Genomic DNA, 19,346 nt, shown 5'->3' on the forward strand with positions numbered 1-19,346 from the left:
GGAAAAGCAGAAAAAGTGTCAGGGAAAGAAATTCCTTTCCTTTGAAATTCTTACTTTTCCCCTCATAAACAACACAGCTGTGGAATGGAGATTGGACAGTGATAACCTCTCCTCAAGCTCCTCTCATGTAGTCTGACTTCTCAACAGCTCCAGCCTGCTCACTGCATACTTGACAACACACCAGCCACTTCCTTCAGAAGAACAGCCTACAGTTTCTTATGAAAACAAGAGGCGAGGCAACATGTGCAAATCAATTTTGGACATGACTCAGAAGCCAAAAAAAGCACAAACCTTTTGCTACTGACTACGATTTATTGCTCACGGAAGTACAAAAACCAAGGAGGAGCCCTGTCATGCTGTTTCCACCAGATGCAAAATATAGGTTCCAGGACTAATTTTGTTCAGAAGTACTTCCTTCTAATATTTTGTATATAGATTGCAACTGTTTTTCACCATCTAGATCTAGCTATTCTTTGTTTCTGGAAGAAGATATAGCAAACTATAGAATATATAACAAATAATCTACTTGCAAGTGAATAGATAACACAGCTCAGTTGTCACTGAACTTACTCTGTTCCTGTAATAAAGTGGCGAATTTTGTGACTGTACACTTAACATAATTAATCTAAAAAATGTTTACAAACTACCACTATAATACACAGTGGAATTCATAGAATGGGAATTCTGTAGGTCCTTAAACCACTTACATGTCCACAGATTTTGTGGCAGGGAAAAAGCACAAAGAGAAACTGTACCAGGCAAAACACACCAAAACAAATGCAAAAGTCTATCTAGACTTCATAAGTTTCAACATAATTTTTACTTCTGCAAAAACCAGTTTTTACTTCCTCAGTCCTTCACACCTAGAAGTTTGAAACTTTTCGTTTATCTGAGCCCACCTCCACAGGTATCCTTTTTGAATATATTTGATCTGCAGACAGAGGCTTACATGAGTAAATTTTGCTATACTCATCTCAAGCTGTCCATCTCCAATCTACTAGATTTACAGCAAAACTAAAATCTGGAAGCACCTAAAAAATACTGGTTGTCAAATAATGTCTTCCTGTCTGCCAGCTTTTAACACTGCAGATTTATCTATAGTGCATAAAATTAATTTTCTGTGTTGTCATGTAAGTGCTCAAGGTTTTTTGAAGGATGTGTACAGGGTACACACATAACAGACACAGGAACAACTTGCACTGCTACCTTCAACACACCAGAGAAAATTTCTTGAGGATATTATGTTCATTTAGCTAAGTGAGGATATGAAGATACAGAAGTTTAATCACAAGACCTGTATGTGGAACAGCTGCTGTTTACCTAGAGAATAATGTATTTCACTCAGAAGATCAGTATGATCAAAAAAGCGTGTCTTATAAGAAACAAGAATTTTTGGTAAGAAGGCTATTTCCCCCATGAACTCAAAAGAGAGAAAGACTTGAATTTTAATTTTGAATTTACCAGTCATGTCTCCTTTGCTGTGAAGCTGGTTAATCTTCCCAGTAATTTTCTTGAAAAACACATTGATTCTCTTGGAGAATGTGTTCAGTTGCAAAATTTTTGACAACACCCACACTAGCATACAAAACCAGAACAAAATACTCCTATCATTTCTTTGTCCATCGCTATTAACCACAGAACCCCTCCCCTTTATTTTTTTCTCTCCCCTTTTCTAGGATAGCTGCATTGTTTTCCCAGAGCATTGTCTGCTTTCCTCTCCACAGCCAGACACAGCATGTGTCACACAAACAGATTCCTTCTCTTCAGAAATAATGCTCTAATTTGCATTATTTTCCAATTAGGTAACCGCCTAGGTCAAGTGCCTTGTGTTCAATAAACTATCAGGTCTCTGTGATCTGAACATCAAATCCCTGGCTGCCTTGATATTCCTCCAAGTGTGGCAAACAGACAGATATATCATTTTTGGAGCAGATCACTGCAGATTGCTATCACAGAAAACATCAGGTGAAGTGAAGCTATGCTCCTACTTCTGCTCTAGCCATTCCTTCTTTTCTTCTTTTTTGTGTGCTGATAAGCAGTACAAGCAAAATCAGACAGGGTAACCCAAATAATTTCAAAAGGGCAGATTTTCTGCCTTTTTTCCAGGCCTAGAAGCTCTTTCAGGGGGTACCTTCCAAGGGTATTATCATTTAGACGTAATGTGAATGCCACTAGGGCATGAAGAGGAGTTAAAAAAGGGAACAGAGAGAAAAGTCAGGACCCATACCTCAAACTAAAAGAGACTCTTTTGATGTGAAGGTATAAAACATGTCTATGTAGAATAAGAATGTGTAAGGCTGAACAACAGCTGTCATGTTCCAATTCCACCAGTCAGCACTAAGTCAGAGAAAATTAACAGTAGACTAAAATAGCTTTACATCTTATTAACATATCCACATATCATATGTAATTAATACAACAGCATCTTATACAAACACTGATATTTAATTAACATACATAATGTAGGTAGCAATAACCAAAAAACTCACATACATAAAAAATCTATGCATACATAAAACAAAAATTCCAGACTTATACTTCCTTTATTTTTCTCAAATCCTAGAAAACACCCTAACACCCTCCCATTACTTCTGTGCAGAAAATAAAATCTAAAATCCCCAAAGGTGTTCATCCTTTCCTTAATAAGTGTTGCACTACCCTGATTAAGAGAGAAATGAACATAATTTTGACTGAGACAACAAGTGACAAAGAGGAAGTGACAGTGAAAGCACCTGAACTATTGAAGTTTATTGGGGGCTTGGAACTATGGAACAAAGTCATAGCAAGATGCAGTAGTTGTGAATAAATTGATCAACTGAATAGATATTTAGAATAACCAAAACAATGGTCTACAATGAAAATAGCAATGAGGTCTAACAAAAAAATTACTCACAGGCAAACTGTAGCACTGCCACTTGTCAAAATTATAAAGAATTGGGCAGGTGCTCACAAATACATCACTATTCCATTAACAGTCAAAGTATCAGAAGTCTTGGTGCGGGGAAGATAAAACAAAATGATCAATTAGCAACCTAAAGTTTACATAAATAACTTCTGTGAAATAGAATTGATTGACAGATTAGAAATCAGATTAGATTCTACAATGATTCCTCCTCCTCCCATGGGTCCTGGCACAGCCCATGGATTAGTGTCACATCTACATTTTGCCCTCTCCTCAGAACTGTCCTATCCTTTGCAAATAATCTTAGGACTCTGACCTAATAATTCCTTTGCTTTAATTAATTTATTTATTTTTCATATGAAAAAGCCCTTTTCATATAAAAGGGTTTTTTCTGAAAAAAGTTTTTTTCTGAAGAAGGACTGAAGAACTTTTCTGAAGGAGATTTTTTTCCATTCCAAAGTCGTAGTGGCATTGATTGAACCTGTGATGGTTCAGAGGTCTAATACTCCATTTGCTGAATCGTCTCAAATAATAGGACTGCCAGAGTCTGAATAAGTCTGTCAGAGTGCAAAGCATAGTCTAAGACTAAGCTGAAACAGAGGATGGTTTAAAGATGTCTGACACATGAACAATTTTTTCATCCACCTCCAGGGTATGAAGTTAAAGTAATTGTAAAAAGACAGAAAAAGGGGACTGGCAAAATATAAAACATGTCTTCATGAGTCACTCTGAGGAAAATTTAGCTTTTTCACATAATCGGGTTCTCAACAAAATATTATGTTACCCAGAATTATATATATTAAAGGATTCTCCAAGATCATAAAGACTTTTCCTGGACAACATTTAGGCCTCTTCCATCTCAAATGAACCAACCTCACTCAGCCATAATGTCTGATCATCATGTACAGACTGAAAAAGTAAAAGAGGATCCACCATCACAAAAGAGACAGGGAATTTTGTGTTCCTGCAAACGCTATTCAAAATCGGCACATCAATATTATTTTGACTGTTGTTGGTATTGGGATTTTTTGGGTAGAATAAAGTTCTTATGGATGATGTTAAAATAAAACATCCTAGTGTTAATGGGGAAAACCTACAATGAAACTGCATCTCACTCCTCATCCACACCATATCAAAAAATGTGATTATAATGAGAAATGGATAAAAAAGTCCAAATAGAATATGACATTTTATTGAGGCAGTTATGTTAGATCCTCATGGCTCTGCCCTGTTTCAGAGAATAGCTAAGATGGAAGTAACAGCGAGGCAGATCCAGACTTGGAGGCTTGCAAATACGCAGGAAGGCACTGCTCTGACATTCCTTCCTCTCAGGAGCTACAGACAGCAAAATTATGGAATATCACATGTTAAGTTTGTGATTGAAATAATTCTTCTTCTTCTGTGCTCAGACATAATACATAATCTGAATGGGTGAGGGGCAACAATCTTGTTGGGATTTCTGAGCTTAGATTTCCAGTCATTTCTGCAGACCATTGAAAGTGGCAGGAATGGAGAGTGTCTAATCTCTCTAATTTGTATATATACCAAATAAACTTCTAACTTTAATCTTAAAAAAATTAGTATATTCTGAGCACAAAATGCTTAAAAAAGACAGGAGCTGGGATAAAAATTTCGTATACAGTTCAGCAATTAAGTGTTGATCTACAGGATGACAAATACAGGCAGATTTTTGTAATGTGAGATAATTCCAGTTTTAATTCATAATATCACATTTTAATGCATAAAGCTTCATGTATCTGAGCTCTAGGAAAGATCACCATGTACTTTTACATATAAGCTACACTGATATGTGAATATTACATCTAAAGCAACACTCAAAGGATAAAATGAAGAACATCTTTAGAATTACAAAGTGCTAAAAACAGAATTGTAAATTTCATGAGCCAAAGACTAGAATAACTTAAATCACACTATTGGCACCAATTTAGATATAGGGAGGTTCATATATATTTCCTCTCAATGCTGAGATCAAAAATTGAAGACATCAATAACCATGGAAATATTTACTCACTCAAGGGGCTATTCCAAACAACATTTCTATCCTCTATACTGTCATGTTTTGAGCTTGGTGTAGTACCAATAGAATCAATAACATTGATATGACCATTACAACAATCTGTGTGCCAATCTAATACAATACTTCCTGCATTCAGAAAAATCTGTGGATTAATCTACAGTTACTATCTAAATAATCAGTATTCAATTAACATTTCAATGTTGACTGAATTGTAATGAACACAATGCAGTTCCAATGTACTGTATATGCAAACTTGCTTCTTTGTTTTTTATTTACTGAAAACCTAGTAGGAAATATCATCTTTCTCTCTGCATTACACAGGTGCATTTAATATGCACAAAAGAAAAAATTTAAAAATAAAACCTCCAGTATTTAATTAATAATCCAGAAAAAATTATATGAACAATTCTTACTATTATGACTGCTTTCAAAATTCTGAAATTATGTGTTCTGGATTTTCCAGAAGAAGAGTTTTTTCTTGTTCTGTATGTGCATGATTAACTCAGTCTTGCACCTGGGTCTGTGTTGTTTAACTGTTATGAAGAGAAGAAAGGATGCTATAATATTCACTAGCTTTTACAATTAAAAGTTCACTGATTGTGTTGTCAGTGATGACAAGTGTCCCTGGGGACACAGTGGCCAGAATTGACTGCAGATCTATATACCTGTACTACATTTTCTTACCTTTAAACCTTTTTTTTTTTCTTGCAACACAAGACCTTAATTAATTTGGAAAGCACCTTGCAGTCATATAAAGTCTCCATGGAAACTTTTGTTCAATCCTTTGACCCATTTATGTAAGACAGCACAGGCTATCAACTGGCAGCAATTTTAAAAAATACATCCAATTAAAAAGGATCTTTGAAGGTCTGATTGAATGATCCAATTAGGAGTCAAACCTGCTCTATTACTTCCATGGTGGCACAGATCCTCACGTCTGTTTTCCTCAGTAGCCCAATCTATGCAATCTATGAACAGTTACATTGGCTTTTTCCCCACAAAAGGAGACATCTTTATGTCAACTGCTCAGGTGCTTTTGAGTTTGGTAGGGTGTGCAAACTCAGGAAACACTTTTAAGTTCTCCTCAAACAGAAGAAATAATTATTATTATTAAACACCCTATAGTTCTGGCAATGAAATACTAAATAATTTATTGTAAAACATATGGGGACAGGAAAAATCAAAGGCAAAATCAAGAGTGTGCCTTCTGTGTAGGGTCCTCAGACAGAATTATAAATTGAGACCTTGGAGGGCTGTGTTAAATGGAACTAACACTATGCAGGGCAGAAATGGATTTTCTTAGGTAGTTTCCATATAATGGGCTTGGTAGGTTTGAGAAATGCCTTTCCCTAATGGTCATCCTATTGATGTAGAGCCCAAAGACAATTTTTCTAATTAAGCAATAAATTACAGCTGTAGCAAAGCCTGGTAACTCACTATTAGTTCTGTGCAGAGCACTGAAACTTCAGATTGCTAAGGACTCAGTAAGCCTCTTACCTAACTTTACTCATTAATTCTTGCTTCTCTACCTACTCTTTCTTAGGGCTCTGAGATCAAAACACTCCCCTTAGACCTCACAATGTCACTCAAAATGTAGGTGGTTTTGGCTCAGTTATAATTACCACAACAATTTTAACAGCTCCTTACCTCTCCTATTCTTCCTTCATTTTCCCCATGAAATTGAAAGAGCTTTATTACTTTTTTTTCCTCTGTGGTGGTCTTTTTTTTATTTGTATTTTTTTAAATTTTGTTTTTTCCCTTCTGAGGGGCTGGAGAAAGGCACTGCTGATATGAGCACATCTTTCTTTGTGCTCAACAACTTGTAAGATATTACAATGTTTGATGCCTCTCAGATCACTGGGAGGCAGCCAAGGGCATATTCCACATAATCAGGCTGGCAGCACACACTATGTAAACCTGCTTCATATGAGAGCCACACATATACCTTCAAATTGCTGCAACTGACAGAGGCAAGACCAAAAACTTGCTTCTAGGGTTTCCATTGAAATGCCTCAGCAATCCTTCCTTCTGCAGTAAACTGGCTAGCAGACAATTTTATAAAACTTCATTTTTTTTTCCTTTGCATTGTAAGGGCTGCTGAGATACCTGTATTTAAGGAAGAAGACCTTCACACCTAATAACGCAGTGATATCATCAGTGCAGGAAGGTTAATTGAAAGGTGAAAGGAACATCTGTTAAAATATAAAACTGTGGGGTTTTTCTCCTTGGGAAAATTTCTTGCTTAACTTCATGCAACTGGTTTATAACTTGGGTAGAGGAGTCATGCCCTCATGATGAAAACACACTACATAGTGACTAAAAGTTCTCAACATCAACAAAAATCTCTAGCCTTTTACAAGCTTTCTCTGCTTCTAGCTTCAGCAATTTCTAAACAACATGAGTAGAAAAATGACACCTTGTACACAACAGTATTTCATGTCCAATTTGGTCACTTTCTATGACACAGATTTGGCAGAAGCAGCTCATTTTCTAACACATCCTCAAGCTAGTGTAGAGTCTTTATCTACTTCACCTTATTCACATCCTCACGTGCTTGTAGACGTAGAGGCCAGATTTGACACAGGCATGCCATTGATTTCTACAATAACATAACACAGTCACTTATTTTCTCTCTTTCCTATAAAGTATTGCATTGGCATTTTTCATTAACATATTAGCCAAATGTTTTAGATGTTCAAACAAATTCAGAGCTTAATAATCCAGGTAAATTATATGAATGGTTCTTTTCAGCCTACAGAGTACTTCTGAAAAATGGGACACTCCCCATCCCAGCTTCCCAAATTGTCCCCCTAGCCATTTATATCTGCTGATCTCACACTAACAGTCAGAAAAACCTGTGAAAATCCGTATTTTAGCTTTTACAATCCTAAATACATTTAAGAACTGAAGTATCATAATGGAATCCTTTTGCATTTTATCTACTTCTAATTCACAAGCATTTTGTATGAAAGTCCATTAGTATTCAAGTTTCCATTAAAAATTGTAAAAGCTTTTACTTATAGTGAATTGCAAATAACTGACTTCCACTGTGCTGCTATAGTTACAGAATATCAAAAGATGAGACAAAATACCAGACAATTCTTTGAAAAAAAAATATTCTCATTCATTCCAAATTATACACAAAATTCAATAGGCAACTTATATAAAAGTAAGGTTTCCAAATCTCCAGTTCCACTTATCATTCTTTTTGCAAGAAGGTTGCACCCAATTGCTTAGTTATTGACAGGAGATGCAATCACAGTTAAGGTGCAAGGTTCTAGCCTGAGTAAAAGTCAATACAGAAACTTAAAAAATGTTTGTAATAGTGAAATGGCTGGTTTTTCAAAATGAAAAATCTACCCTTTCCTCCTTGAAGCCAAAATTCTCTGTGCTCAGTCTGTACCTTATCTCTTCACTAAAGTATAAACTGCCTGACCTCAAAAGGCAGTATATGCTATCAAGGTTTTATTACAGGAAGCACATACCTCTGAAAACATAAGAAAAAGAAAAGAGGGAAATCTTGTCACCCAGTAAAACAAATTCCCCCAAACAAATTTTAAATATAAAACACCAAGGCTGGATAATAGCTAGCTTCTCTTGAAGAATTTGATTTGTGAATATCCACTCACTAAAGAGTATCAAAGAATACAATCAGTCACTTACTCATTCCAGCTAGGTAATTTCCAGGGTATGCAATTGACATAATGTGGCAAGAATTAAATCCAGCAGGCTTCATCAAGGACTCACCAGTGGATTAGAAGGAATTTCAGAAACCAGACTAATCCCCCCCTCTGTCACACAGACTACCAGATATTTGAAAGCAATGAGCTATGGTCCTGTGCAATATGGCAATAGCACTTAAAGTAATTAAAGAAATATTGACAGCAATCAAATTCATTTAAGATTCTTCATCTTTCTACATGTGATCCTTCCCTAGCAGAAAATTAATAGCTGAGGAATATGTTGCAAATAGATGTAAAAATCTGTTTTTTGGTGAAGAGCTCTGCCACATTACATAGCCTTTTACAGAAACACAAAGCTAAAAATTAATGGAAGAATAATACTTCTGTGTTCAGAAAGCACTGATTTCTAAAGAGCTTCTAGAAGTCCCTAGCAAATTATGGAAATCCTTGATGAAGGGACTCCTGCAGTCTAAAGATTTCCTGTCAATTGGAAATAGTAGCTACAAAGCCAAATAAGATTGTTTTCACATAAAACAATGAGATGAAAAGTACCCTCAATTTCCACAACACCCTGTTTTTGTAGACTGTTTTCTATTTCATCAAGCTGAAGATATTTCAAGAGATTCTGTATTCTGGTTCAACCATGCACTTCAAAGAGACGAAAGGGGAGAGGTGTACAATGATGAATTACTTCTCAAACTACATTTCTGCCCATCCTTTAAGTTTGCTATGATTTATAAAAACACGGCTTGGCATTTCAGGAAGAAAAATGTCTATCCTCCCTCCTCTGCTATCTAAAACATATATCTTCCATAAAACAGCCTTTGAGTGAAAATTATGACCAGCTGTAAGATTGTGCTTCTCTCTGCTACCGAGGGAACTTCTAACAGCAGTGAACTCAGTAACTGAGGGTCTAGACTTTGCAGGATGTAGCTCAGCAGAGGTAGAATTGCTGCAACTCTCCTTTCTGGAAGGAAAACAAGCTTCTTCTGAAAAAGACATGCAGGGCAATCTCAATCTACACTGTTCTAAAGGAGTTTCCACGAATATGTACAGACTTAAAAACCTATTATATTTTCAATAGCTGCCTAAGGGATGCCTCAATCAGGCAGATGGGAAATGAAGTTAAACAAGAAATCCAGACAGAGTTTTGCTAGTGGAGAGGAAGAAAATTCTTCTATCAGTCTCCTGTTCTGCTGCAGATTGTTACCAACCTGGCGACAGGGCAGGTTAAAAAAGTCCAACTGACCTGCCTTTTCTGCCTTAGACTTCTGGCAACCAATTCTGAAATGTCAGAAAGTATTTGAAAAATAAAAATTAATTTGTGCTGTCTCAAATGTGTGGTGACAACACAGAGTGACCTTTCAATTTTTATACTTAAATAACATTTATGCCATCCCTAGGAGTCTGTTTTAAAGGCTGAAGCCAGCAATCAGAAAGCATTTGCATTAACCAACCAATAAAACACTTTCTGAATTGTGGGGTTTTTTTGTGATGCATACCACAGTGGTACACAGTAATCTTCCTGGCTATGACACATTCAGCTACACAGCCCGTATTAAAAGAAAGGAGAAATTAGAAACCCAAAATGCTGGAACAAAGAATTGAGCCCATGCCAAAGCACAAACACCTAAAATGGCTACCAGTGTGACCTCCAATTTTAAATGGCCAGGTCAAAAATTGAACATACTCCCCCTCCTTACTCACCTAGATGAGAGGCAATTTCTATCTATTATTTTACAAGTCTTCCTTTGTGTGCTGGATAAGAACATAATTTCAGCGATTTCTTTATAATCTGGAGGTAGAATTTTTACACAGACTTAGAAAGCCACAGCTGGTGGCAAGAACAAGCTCATGTCAAAGCAGCTTTCAGAGACCGAGCATATGCAGAAGGCAAACATCTGAAATAGAGCCCTGATATGCCAGAGAACTACTGTCACTTCACAGGGTACTACCTGTCACAGGTACTGGAACAGCTGACTGCAGATATGTTTTGACCTGTGGCTAATGACAAGCATTTGCTACTGGCATTTAAGCCACCAGCTGGATGAACCTAGCCCCAAAGGCTCAAATACAAGGACTCCTGCCAGCATGCCTGCTGAATGTCTCTTATTAGTTTTAAATTGACACACTTGATTCAAGCCATTCAGCCTATAAGCAATTGTGGAAAACATTCAAATACTTGAAGGTACAGAAAAAAAATCAAAATCCTAACAATTCAGGATGTTATTGCAGAATGTTAAGTGTGTACCTCTTTTATACTACAGAAGAGGAAACTACTTTATCTGAACTATAATGAAACATGCAGAAATTAGAAATGAATGCCCATTGTGCTCAAATGCAAAAAATTACAATTTGCTTAATAAACTGTTGGCACATTAGAAACTGAATTTCATTACAATCCTCACTGAAGACTCTTTCAGGCAGTTTCCCCAATTTAGTACCTTTAATACAAATCATTCAAGTGTTGTAGTGTTCCCTCACCAGAGCAGGCATTTTCAAGGAGCATCTGAAATGCAGAAATTCTGACAGAGAAGGCAGACACTATCACAGTGGAAGCAGAGCTATATACAGGATCTTAATGGGTGTGAGTTTTTAGCATTTAATGACCCTGCACTGCACTTCACACTAGTACAAAAAGCGGAAAAATCTCTTCTGTCTGCAGTCATCCAGCTGAGGTGCATGCCTCGTGATGTGGGATCCTTCCCTTGTGCTTTGCTTTGACATATCAAGAAATCAGCACCCAGCACAGCCAGATGTGTCCAGATGGCACTCCAAATGTGTCTTGTGTGGCTGTAACACTCCCCACATTGACACTGTCAGTGTCCAGCTGCAGGAAGGGTTTTCCCTTCAAACAGGACAGGGCAGTTATGCCATTCAGATGACCCCATGTGAAAGCCAGCCAGCACCCATGGCTCACCTTTGCCAACAGAGCCCTGAGCACCTTTCCATTAAGCCTGCTGCACAGGGAAACTGGAGGGCCTTAGCAACAAAGCAGCAGCAAATAAAAGCCCTGAGCACTGATCTGCTTAGCAGACAACAAAAAGGGCTGTACAGTCCTGCACAGCCTGCTGGGCTTGAAGGTCGAAAGAATAGCCGAGTTGTTGCCCCTTCATCTTTTGATGCTCTCTCTCTCTAATTATCTCAGGGAATTCTTACTCCCCTAAGAATTCTCCAGCTCAAAATCACAATTCTGAGTTTATTTGGTTTTTCTCCAGCAAATGAAAGACACTTTGCAGGATTTTGGAAAAATCAAATGTATGTTTTAATGCATTCATTTTTCTGGAACCCTACTGCTCTTTAAGATTGAAGCAATGATTTACTATGTGTATTCTGAGGCTATTCCTTAAAGGAACAACCAAATGCAAGTAACACTTTTAAAACAGTGTTGCCAAATGCAAAAGTACTTCTTTCTTAATAATAAGTAATATCAACACTACAGCTGTAATGGGAAGTTCCAGGAACATGGTTAAACTAAATTCTTCTTGGCTCAGAGCCATGCAAATATTTCTTTTCCACATTCCCATCAATTACAGAGGTACAGTAAGTGTTTTTTTGCTTAAGTGCACTATTAGAGGGGACAAAAATAAGTCATTTTTCTTCCAGTGGTTGGAGCTAACATTTCTATAGTATCATATTACACATTTGGCAGACTCGAAGCATGCTTAGATTTTTACTTGTGCTGCATTAGTAAGCGACGCCATTTGAATCAACCGAAAACAGGTAGGACAACTGCATGTCCCACCCAGACTACACACATTTACAGTGTCCAGAGAGTAGTTTTTACTTCAATACTGGTATAAGTAATCATGCTTGGGAAAGCAGAGAACAATTATTAACTATTTATGTGCAAACAATAGCAGGCAGGTTTCCAAAAAAAGTTTTTCATCCATGTTTCGGTCCTTCAGCTCAAATACTCATCTTGGAAAATAAATCAAGGTATTTCACCAAGAGTTAAATATCACCTTTTTCACAGTACTCAGAACCTGCTCTTACCAATCCTTTAAATACAACTTCACTGGGAGTATCTGACTATGGCTGACAAAGACAGCACCTAGCCAGGTACACAGGTAGGGAGGTTAGGGAATACAGTTCCATTCTCTTCAAGCCAAACTGATAAACTCTAAGAACTGAAAAGCCTGACCTTATAACAGGTTTCTGACCAGTGAAAGGGTGACTGTGGGGCAGCTAAGGCAGTTAGAAATTGTTAATGTGAAATTACTAACATGGTGATCCAGGAAGACAGCTTTATGCTGGATGGTAGAGAGGACCATATTATCTTGAGTTAAATTTTATTTCAATTGTAGTATCAAAATCTGTAGAATTATCATATCTGTACATATCACAGTAGGAAACAAAAATAGTTGAAATAGGTTAAAGCTATCAAATATCACTATAGTACATTGCTTTTTTACTGCAATTCAGTTAGGTTTTATTTGCAATAAGTTGCATGATAGAACTATGGAGAGACCCTTATTTTACTATTACCTTTTACATGGAAGGGCAACTATTGCCCCAAACCCCTCCTGCATACCCAGCTGAAGAAATATTTACTCCATCTAAAGGTGATAAATTTTACCCTTCAGTCACAGTGGCATGAACAACCATGGCAAGGAAACAATTCCATGGTGAAGAACAGCAGTGCTATGAGAGTTCATAGTCCCTTTTAAAGTGACCTTTAAAGAAGTCTTTATCTCCTACTCTAAACAGCTGATCTAGACTACTTACAATATAATTATTGTTTGGGTGCTGAAAGCACCAATCTAACCAAGCCACATAATGTACTTCTGGCTCACTGCTCTCCTTCCCATTACATGCCTAAAATTTGAACAGTGAAAAAGCTCCCATCTTCACCATCAGTGCACAAAGAAAGTAGCTGTACCCCATTCTGACCCCTTGTCGTGATTTGACACGGAAAGAGAATTTTTTCCAGAAGGAAGAGGTCAATTTAGATATTGATCAATTGAAGGTGGACACGCCTCTGAGAGCACAGAGGGGTTAAAAGCAGAATTCCCAAGGGAATTCGCTCTCTTTGGTTCTGGTCAGCGTGCAGTGCAAACTCTCCCCTGCCCAGCCACGAGCTGGGTGGGGGAGGGGAAGCCCCCATGGCCTGACAAAGATAGGCCAAGGGTGGAAGGACTGGAACCGGGCTGGCCCCTGCAGATGGAAGGGTGGAAGAAATCTGGGATGTCTCCGTTCCCCCCCACTAGAGTTTCTCTCCCGAAAGGGAGAGAGAAAGAGACAGCGGCAGTTTTGTCAGCAATTCCACCGCGAGGAAGGAGGAGCGGGGGGAGCTGCAAGGTGCCCAGTTGTGTGGGAGTTGCTGGATGTCCGGGCATCGAGCCATCCCTGGGAGTTCGGACTTTTAACCCTTCCTTGAGAAACGAAAGCTTTGTGAATTTTCCTTTCCCCTCCTCGGTTTGAAAGAGAGGAAGAGGGACACCTTGGACCCTGGGATGTTGGAAGGAGGAATTCTAGAGGGGAGGGGCACAAGGAGTGGCTTTTGGCTGGACTTTTCCGTGTTAGCCACAACCTGAACCAATCTTCTCCTCCAAGAGGGACTGTGTTTTGGGAGGATGCCAGTGAGTCAAGAGACCTGCTTCAGCTGGGAAAAAGACAAAAGTGAACAGAGAAAAGGTTAGGGGGTTTGTGGTGGCGCCCCCTTGCCCTGGAAAGGAAAGAGAAGAGAAGAAGATCTCTGTTCTTGAGCCCTCGGCCCCAAGGGAAAATGGGGTGGACTGTGGTCCCAAACAATGAAAAACTGAACTGTTGTTTTCTCCCCTCTTGGCAGGGCATCCTTGAAAGGAAAAATCCTAAAGGCAGTCTGTCCATCCATGCATTGGTTGGTGAGAGCACTGTGCATGGAAAGGAGAAGGGTCACCATGGCAAACTTTTCTCCGGGCGGTGCCATGTGTGACATGGAAACACAGGATGTGGAGCTGTGTTTCTTGGGGGGGTCTGTGGCACAGGAGAGACTCTGTTCCCTCGATAGACTGAGTATCGATTGCTTGGAGGGTGGAAACCTGATTGGGGTCCAGATTGTGTCTCACTGTGGTTTGTTGGAGTTGGGTGGTGGGGGGAGGAATGCTTCGCAAGGTTTTCATTTGATCTTTGTGTGTTTTTTTTTTCCCCTCTTTAGTTTTCTCTTTTCTTTTGTAGTAGTAGTTTAATAAAGTTTTTTTCCCTTGTTATTAAGCTTGGGCCTGCTTTGCTCTATTCTAGGTTCCACTTCACAGCATTCAAGGGAGGGATCACATTTTCATGGGAGCACTGGCATTGTGCCAATGTCAAACCATGACACCCCTCTTTCTGAGACAGGAATACAACAATATTTTCAGACAGAAGGACTACAACATATTAGTCTTTACAAGAAGTGATGCTATGGGATCTCAGTGGTAGAACATCTTAGCCCCCTGGTTGTAGATGACATATGGAAAGCACATGGACTTACTGACAATTCTTTGATGAATTTTCTTAATTCCTTGTGCCCGTGCTTCTTTGCAATACTTTCTGGATCATCTCCATATTTATTGGTTATTTTGCAGGCCCGTGTGGCCTCAGGACAACTGAGTAGAAATGCTGCAAGTTTCTTCAAGCCAAATCTGGCTGCACAGTGAAGCAGGGTAGGAAATTCTTCCAAATGGCTATCTGTATAATAGAAACAAAGTCTTAAGAAACAAAAGTTCTGCTTTTATAGAACACCTTCAGCTATAAACATATTTTGAATATTAGTGCTGTGGAATCACAGTTATCAAGCTCCTGGTATTGAACAAACAGCCAAAGAATTATTTTTTTCAATTACCAGTTTTACAGTGTGTATACATATATCAATAAAGGAGCCTTTGGTGTTACTGAGAAATCTCATCTTTATCCTGACAGAAGGATTTTAAAGCACTTCAGTTCTACTGAGAAATAAGCTTTCTTGCAAAGGGCAAAAAATTCTACAGCCATGACATGCTTTTGCTTAGGTAAAACATTTTTGAGTGGGACATTTTTATAGGTTTATGATCCTATGTTTTGATATTAAAAATAATTTATGAAAATTCACTACCAGTACTACCAGACACATGGAAAAAATTGCTATCCCTGAAATGAAATGTAAACCCACTTGTAAAACTTTGCTTATCCCTGTACTGAAAAATCAGAAAATTTAAAGATCAATTAGAGAAAAGTTTTTAGCATTTATCAGAAATAACATGATACTAATTTCTATCAAAAATCATTTTTACACTGGAGAACTGGGACATTCTGTTTATAATTTCATCATCTTCCTATATTTTAACTCTATGAGTGAACACAACATACAACAACAACCAAACAAGCAACAACAAAGAAAAGGAGCTCAAGCATAAAAAATACTTCTCTCTGCATTCATACTCCCTGATTACTTGTGGTTTGCTGTGTACCAGTTGGTCTATAACTCAGCATAAAGTGTATCTCTTCTCCAAGCATGCACCATCAACTTTTTGCACCCTGAGCGTCTTTCCAACCACTGGAGCATGAAGGAATGCTGCCCCTAGTTTTCTTTGAGCCTGGCTCCTGCTAGGACTCAACTGCTAGCACCTTATTAATCTTATTCTCCATCACAGTCTGCCCTCTGTGCAATTCCAGTGATTTACTCATTCCCATAATTTCTTTCTTGAAAGGCTCCAGTCTAGTTAATTTGGCCCTGTAGAAAACCAACTCCACCACACACACTGCCCTCCCATCAACCTTCTCCAGCTTTACTGTAACTATTTTGAGATGACAGGAGAAGAGTTGCACATGATACTCAACTTTGGGCTGAGCCATGTAATTCATGCATTGCCATAATTATGTCCTGGTTTGTTCTCTATTCCTTTTCTAATAATTCCTAGTATTTCATTAGCTTTTTGATCTGCTGCCTAGCAACAAGTTCATGTTATCATGGAACTGTGTGGTCTTGTTCCTCAGCACTAACAGCCTGCTCAAATCCTCTCATTATGGATGATACCATAAGACTGCTTTTCTTCACTTGCACTACTTTGGTTTTACCTGTAATGAAGATCATCTGACATTTTACTGCACAATCACTAAATCTCTCATTCCCTACTTCCGATTAGCCTTTTTCCTTACTACTCTGAACACCTTATATCATTAACAAAAAAATATTTTTCTCAATTGTCTGCCTCCTGGTTTTAGTCAGTTATTCATCCATACCCAGTCAGTTACTGACTTAACCAGGTTTACTGACTTTCAAAAAAAAACCTACAACAAGTTCATGAAGCCAGACATCACATTACCGAAGACTTATTTTGTTAACACTTATATTAGTTTGTCCTGTAGAGATAATACATTAACCTGCTTCTAGGTCACAGGGTTGCCTGAGAAACTGGATTTGGGCATCAACTCCTGGTTTGGTCACACCTCGTAGTACTAAAAAATGAAATACTGGATTATTAGAAACACAGATATTCTACTTTAAAATTTCCTCAGAGCTCATAAAGAATGCCAGTTAGTCCAGGTAATTTCTTTGTGTTTAGCCTGCCTCTTTTTGCAGTAACTTCATGGTCCCTTCAACTCCATACAGTCTATTTCCACATGTCTCCCATCCAGGGCTACAGCTTAGGAATTTACACAGTTTCTTCTATCTTTCTTGAATTTTATTTTATATCCCTGCCATCAGTTGTCTTACAGGTTGGCCAGCACATTTTCAGCCCATAGTGTGCTGGAAGAAGTTATGACTTGTTATGGAAATCTCTTAGACGCCAGTCTTTAACAAACTTTCTAATTTTTACATTCTTTTGCATAGTGAAATTTGGCTCATTTGTGTACTTCCCATGCCCACCCTTTTTGCTCCAGCAAAATTAAAATATGGGCGAGAGTAAAATCCCATCATCAAACATAAGGAACAAGAGCAGTTCTTGGAATAGGCATAGCTAAGTACTAACTGAGAAAAAAACATAAGGACAATTTTGACTGCATTGTGGACAAAGAATATTCCAGCACTATCCCACTCCAATATTATTTTGACAGAAGGTATCTGAGTGGGCTACAGTTTAATCAAAAGTACCATTAACAACCCTAAACTGATTTTTAAACAAATTTAGTGTTGCCTGACTTTTATTTCCACCAGGCAAAGAAAAATGTAATCACGAAACTGTAAATACACAGCACCTGTGTAAATCAAGCCACTTGTTTTAGAAGCCTTGGCAGGTTGAACTTTGATCAACAAGAGTATGTGTTGTAGTTTATATTCCCTTGTATTTGCAGTGTGCTTTAAAGTCCTTTGGGCCATAATAGGAAATCTTAAAACTACACAGCATTTAGGGTTTTTGGGACAAGTACATGCTACACAACTTCACTCAATATTGCTCAACATTTTAATTAAAGTTCCACAAACTAGGTCTGATTCTGTCATTTGAAGAATCATCATTTTTAGCCCAAAGTATATGCATTTGACTTCTTATTTTGTTCTAGATTTTTCAAAATGTAATAAAAAAATAGGATTTTCTTAAAATAAGTGTTCAAACCTAAGCTAATATTTAAAAAATCTTTCACAAATCTTCAAACTGCTTTTCTTTGTACTTGTGGGTTTTGCTATTTGTTTTTTCAGATGTCTACAAATGCAATAGGTACCCCATAGTATGCACCCTGTTAGGCAACACCTGAAGGTCAAATATAGTCAGTAAAAAGAGCCTTAACACAGTATTAAAAGCATGGTCCAAATGCTTTTCCACTCATATCAATGAAATCCCCCAAAAAAGGTCACAAATCTGAAAGGCAATCAAGTCTATATTACCAATGGATTGGATGCTATGATTTCTTCACCAACAGAAAGAGAGGAAGAGTAGGTGGTATTCATAAACCTGCTTTAGGCAGGTATATACCTGCCTAGAATGCATCTCTGCATTCTTAAATTAACACAGAACAGAGGCATTCCAAAATCCCTTCAGCTCCTTGAACTTGAGCTGTTTTTCCTGGTCACCACTCAACTCCTCCCTAGCTAAGTTTGATATTCAGGCAGGACTCCTACACTTACATACTGTGAACATTAGAGGAAACTACATCATTAAAAAATGAAATGCCTTAGCCAGCCATGGAAGATGGTAAAAATAAATTTATAAACCAATTTCCTAAAACAAATTTTTTTTTTATATTGCTCCTTATAGTAAGCAGGGGAAAAGAAAGTTTGTTGTCTTTGTTTGCTTTGCAATTGCTTTTCTCTAGATTGGTTGTAAGATTCAGCTGGTTCTTAATCTGAATGGAATAAAATATGTCATACAGAGAGTCTTGTTTGCAATTTCATTTCAGATTTTTGTAATCAATTTCTCAATAGGATTACCTTCAGGGTTCATTCACTTAGCACTGAGCCTTAAATTTTCCTTGGCCCTACACTTTACAGCAACACTCCTACTGTGGTATTGGATAAAGTTGTTTACTCTTTATGTATCTGTAATCATCACCACTGAGCATAAATGACATAATGCTGATCATGTATTTAAAATATTAAAAAATGGAAGAAAAGCTAGATATCATCTCCAAGCCAAGTGTACAGCATGAAGAAGAGATATTGTGACTGTTTAGAAAATAAGTTGGAAAAGGCAGGAAAACTTTAAAAGCAACATTGCTGGTATAGTGAGATCTTCTACATAAAACTCAAAAAGGAAATAAGTGGATCAAATGGACAATTTTAGTCCCTTCTGCTCATGGACCCAAAGCCTGGTGGCATCGAGTTGTGATGTGTCACAGCAAAAAGTCATTG

The 19,346-nt window shown here is 37.8% G+C and overlaps 1 protein-coding gene across 8 annotated transcripts in view; it reads right to left on the reverse strand.

Moving 5' to 3' along the window:
- BANK1 (B cell scaffold protein with ankyrin repeats 1) overlaps window positions 1-19,346 on the reverse strand; it is a 132,183-nt gene that overhangs the window by 61,517 nt on the left and 51,320 nt on the right. For 7 of the 8 annotated variants that reach the window (XM_085579031.1, XM_077782960.2, XM_085579029.1 and 4 more), the window contains one exon: window positions 15,075-15,271. The exons of the other annotated variant lie outside the window; for it this stretch is intronic. In XM_085579031.1, the coding sequence (XP_085435157.1) occupies window positions 15,075-15,271 (197 nt within the window). The remainder of the gene's footprint in view (window positions 1-15,074; window positions 15,272-19,346) is intronic. 8 annotated transcript variants of the gene reach the window in all.

This window comes from Lonchura striata, chromosome 4 (genome assembly GCF_050655825.1).
Source record: "Lonchura striata isolate lonStrDom1 chromosome 4, ASM5065582v1, whole genome shotgun sequence".
Lineage (NCBI taxonomy): Eukaryota > Metazoa > Chordata > Aves > Passeriformes > Estrildidae > Lonchura > Lonchura striata.